The sequence below is a fragment of the Phascolarctos cinereus genome, unplaced genomic scaffold (genome assembly GCF_003287225.1).
Source record: "Phascolarctos cinereus isolate Bilbo 61053 unplaced genomic scaffold, phaCin_HiC Scaffold_3;HRSCAF=262, whole genome shotgun sequence".
In the NCBI taxonomy this organism is placed as follows: Eukaryota; Metazoa; Chordata; class Mammalia; order Diprotodontia; family Phascolarctidae; genus Phascolarctos; species Phascolarctos cinereus.
The window spans coordinates 42,368,085-42,372,723 of NW_027555736.1; the positions used below are offsets into that span (position 1 = coordinate 42,368,085).

General features: G+C 36.2%; 1 protein-coding gene across 1 annotated transcript; it reads left to right on the top strand.

The window, feature by feature from the left end:
* LOC110214068 (olfactory receptor 13A1-like) lies at positions 1–930 on the top strand. The gene has a single exon (XM_020994714.1). The coding sequence runs from the start codon at positions 1–3 to the stop codon at positions 928–930; it is 930 nt and encodes a 309-aa protein (XP_020850373.1).
* The last annotated feature ends 3,709 nt before the right edge of the window (positions 931–4,639 follow it).

Here is a 4,639-nt window from a genome sequence, read left to right on the forward strand (position 1 = left end):
ATGGCATCAAGCAATAATTCATATGTGGCTGAGTTCATCTTGCAAAGTTTCTCTGAAAATCCTCAGGGTCAGATCTTCATCTTCAGCCTCTTTTTAGGACTTTTCATAGTGGCATTCACAGGTAACTCCCTCATTGTCATTGTGATCAGTCTAAATCCAGGCCTCCATACTCCCATGTACTTTTTCCTTATAAATTTGGCCTTCTTGGATGTTCTCTCGGCCTCCACTGTGGTGCCCAAGTTGCTGCAGAACCTAATGACCAAGAACACCATTTCCTATGGGGGCTGCATAGCTCAGATCTATTTCCTAACTTGGTGTTTGGGGGCAGAGCTCTTGCTTTTCACAGCCATGGCCTATGATCGATATGTAGCCATCTGCCGGCCCCTCCACTACAGTACTATTATGGGCAAGGCAGCTTGCTGCCTCATTGCATGTGCAGTGTGGGCAATCAGTGGGACCAATATAACAATCAACATCATCTTGACTGTCCGCTTGTCTTTCTGTGGCCCCAATGTCATTGATCATTTCTTTTGTGAGATTCCTCCATTATTGCCTCTCTCTTGCTCCTCAACTTATGTCAACAATGTCATGGTAGTTGTGGCAGACATGTTCTTTGCTATTTCCAATTTTCTGCTCCTCCTGGTGTCCTATGGTTTCATCATCTCCAGCATCTTGAAGATCCGGACCAAGGAAGGGAAGAAGAGAGCATTTTCCACTTGTTCGTCCCACCTTATAGTGGTCACCATGTATTATTGCCCTATAATTTATATCTACATTCTTCCTGGTTTGGGTCGGTCTCTGAAAGAAGGCAAAGTAGCTTCAGTGTTTTATACCATAGTAACTCCAGCCTTGAACCCTCTGATCTACTCCCTGAGAAACAAGGATGTGAAAATAGCCCTCAAGAAATTATGTCCATTTCTTAGGAAATAATTGGCCTTTTGGGAAACTGATATAACTCAGAACAATGTCTCTGAAACAGAAAAGTGTACATAGACCATAGCTTTACACATCGTTTCTTCTGGTAGGCAATGCTTCTGAACTCAGGATGTGTTCTTAGTTGAACCAGCTAACTCCCTTGTTACATTTTCTCTTGAATATTTTTAATGAAGGAAAAGTCAGCATGTCACCAAAGAATAGCACAGAAACATTTGAAGTGCCATACCATGTCAGATCCTTGGTTTAAACAGAATAGAATTTTGTGGCCAAGACACATTCTAAGAGATAATTTATTTGAAGTCATGGTTGCCTATTCTCTCTGATGTCAAATACTTATATGAGACTTATTGGAGTTTTTATTAGCAACTTGATACACTTCAGGTGCGCTGGGAAATGCCTCAGTCAGGTCTCTAACACCACAAGAGGACTTCCTTTGATGTAACTGAGGAGTAAAGAAAAGGCCTTTCCTTGCTTTCTCTCCTCATGCAAAGGAAAGGGCTTCAACTAAGTCTGATTGCATTAGAGAACTTTGGTGACTGTGGCAATGGAAAAGGCTTAAAGAATGACTATCAGTATGGACAGGTCCTCAACCTGATTCCATCTGCAGAGTAAAGGAGATCTAGAATGCAACTCCTGAGGCCTCAGCAACAAATATGAATGATCATACAGAAAAAAAAGGAGTTTTATTATGCCAGGAATGATCAAAGCACCAACCCAGAATAACCCCAAAAAAGTGACCTGTAATCAGAACCTCAGAGAAAAATGTATTCCCACACAACAATTAGGATTCTTCATACAAATGTCTTTTTGTTTAATTATAAAAGTAATGAGACCTATGTGAGGACAAAGAATAAGCATTTATGTGGTGGCTAATATGTGTCCGGCACCATTCTAAGTCCTTTTTTCAAATATTATCTCATTTTCTATTCTCAACAATCTGACATATAGGTGCTATGATTATCCATGTATTGCAGTTGAGGAAACAGAGACAAATAGAGCTAGTAAGTGTTGGAGTCCAAATTTCGATTCAAGGCTTTCTGATTCCAAACCTAGTGCTCTAGAAAAGGAAAATTGGAACTAAAGCTCCATAGTTTAACAGAAGAGGTATAAAACCATACTGCAGTAAAAATTCACTGCAAATCAGAATGCATCAAATTAGTGACTCTAAAAGTCAACAAGTATTCTTAAAATAAAGTGAAAAGAAAGAAAGTGAAGAAACTGTAAGGTATTTGATATAAAAAAAACTGATCTAGAAAATAGATCAAGGTGAGATAACTGAAGACTTATTATGTAGCAATCCCCAAAAAGTAGTTGGTGGGTCACAAATTGCCCTGGGACTTATAGTTTTGCACAAAGAAAACTAAGTGGAGATCAGTCTTCAATTGTGGGTGCAGGTGGAGATAATTTTTCACTCACAATGACAATGAGAGTATTGGGATTCTCAAAAATGTGGACCTTACTTTATAAATCTGCCTTATGTTTCTTGAGCCAAGTTACAACAGAATGACTTGAACTTCATAATCAAAAAGAAAAAAGGAATTAAATATCACTTTTAAGAAATCACTAAAAAAATACCCAGACATGTAAGAACAGGAGGAAAAACTGAAAATAGAGAGAATACATTGATGACCTCCTAAAAAAAATTCCAAAATAAAAAACTACTTGATGTGTCATTGGCAGTATCCAGAGCTTCCAGAAAAAAGAAAAAAAATAGCAGTCAGAAAGAAAGAATTAAAATATTGAAGAACCATAGTCAAGACTGAACAAGATTTAGCAGCTATCACTTCAAAGAAAGGGAGAATATGGAGTGAAACATTCTGTGAGGCAAAATACAAAGGTAGGTAACCAAGAATATTTAGCCAGTAAAACTGAATATCATATGCTATGAATAAAAATGGACTTTGAGTCAAATAGATTTTCAAATATTCTTGATAAAAACAGATCTGAAAAGGAATTTTGAAACACACATATAGAACTGTTTATAGTCTAATGAAGATAGAAGAGAATGTTAAAAGATTTCTTTTGGAACCCTGTTATCACAGGGATCATTGAGGAAGTCAACTGAGACAAAGATTGATAGACAGTTTTGTTTTGAAGATGTAAGAAAAGAGGCAGTTGGAGAATATATGTTAAGGGGAGATGGGAGAAAAATGGCAGCCTTGTGAAGACATAATCAGCTTTTATAAGTAGGCATATATCCAAACACGGATAAAGTGAAGAAAGTGAATGTCCCTTGAATTAGGTTTCAATCTAAACTGGTCAAAAGAGGGCAGAACACACACAGAGTTTGGTGTATAAATATATTTAATTGAGCACGGAAAAAATAAGTAAAAGTAGAGGGAAAGGGGAAATATAAGTGGGAAGGTGTATTCAGGAAACTGTGTTTTTAAATGTAACAAATCTTATGCTTGGAGAGGGGATAGTAAGGAAAAGGTTAAAAGTAGGGGAAAGAACAATAACTTTAAATAAACATGAAGAAAAGAGTATAGAGAAGGAAAACTACAAGAGAATAAAATGGAATGGAGTAAACAATTAATTATCATAGCTCTGAGCATACTTATGATGAACTCATCTATAAGAAATTAGCAGAATGTCAAACTACCAAAAATTATTTTAGAGAGCTAAAAAAATAATGACAAGATTCATTTGGAATAACAAAAGGTCCAGAATATCAAGGGAACTAATGAAAACAAATGCAGAGGAAGGTGGCCCACCCATTCCAAAAATATTCATAGTACCTCTTTTTGTGGTGGCAAAGAATTGGAAACTGAGGGAATGTCCATCAATTGGGGAATGGCTGAACAGGTTGTGGTATATGAATGTAATGGAATACTATTGTGCTATAAGAAATGATGAGCAGGCAGACTTCAGAAAAAACTTGGAAAGAATTGTATGGACTGATGCTGAGTGAAGAGAGCAGAACCAGGAGAACTTGTACACAGTAACAGCTATGTTGTGTGTTGACTAATTTGGTAGACTTAGCCCTTCTCAGCAATGCAAGGATCTAAGACATCTGCAAAGGTCTCACAATGGAAAATGCTATCCACATCCAAAGGAACAACTATGGAGGTTGAATGCAGATTGAAGTATACCATTCGCCATTTTTTTCTTCTGTTGTGTTTTGGTTCCTCTTTCTGGTTGTTCTGCCTATTGATTTGAATTTTTTCGTGCAACATCACTACTGTGAAAATACATTTAATAGTAATGTGCATGTATAGCCTACATCAGATTGCATGCTGCCTTGGGGAGGGGAGAGGAGGGAAGAAGGGGAGAAAAATTTAAAACCCAAATGCTTATGGAAGTGATTGTTGATAAGGTAAAATAAATTAATAACAAAAACATCCCCTTATTCTTGTTATAAATCCCACTTAATCTTTTAGCTAGTATTTTATTCAGGACTTTTACATCCATATTCATTAAGGAAATTGGTCTATAATTTTCTTTTTCTGTTTTTGTGCTTCCTTGTTTAGGTATCAATATCATATTTGTTTCATAAAAAGAATTTGGTAGGATCCCTTCTTTACCTATTATTCCAAATAATTTATTAAATATTGGAATTAGTTGATCTTTAAATCTTTGATAGTATTCACTTGTAAATCCTTCTGGTGCTGATCTTTCTTACTTATTAAGCTCATTTATGGCTTTTTCAATTTTTTATTTTAAAAATAAGTCTGTTTAGATATTTTATTTCCCCTTCCACTAA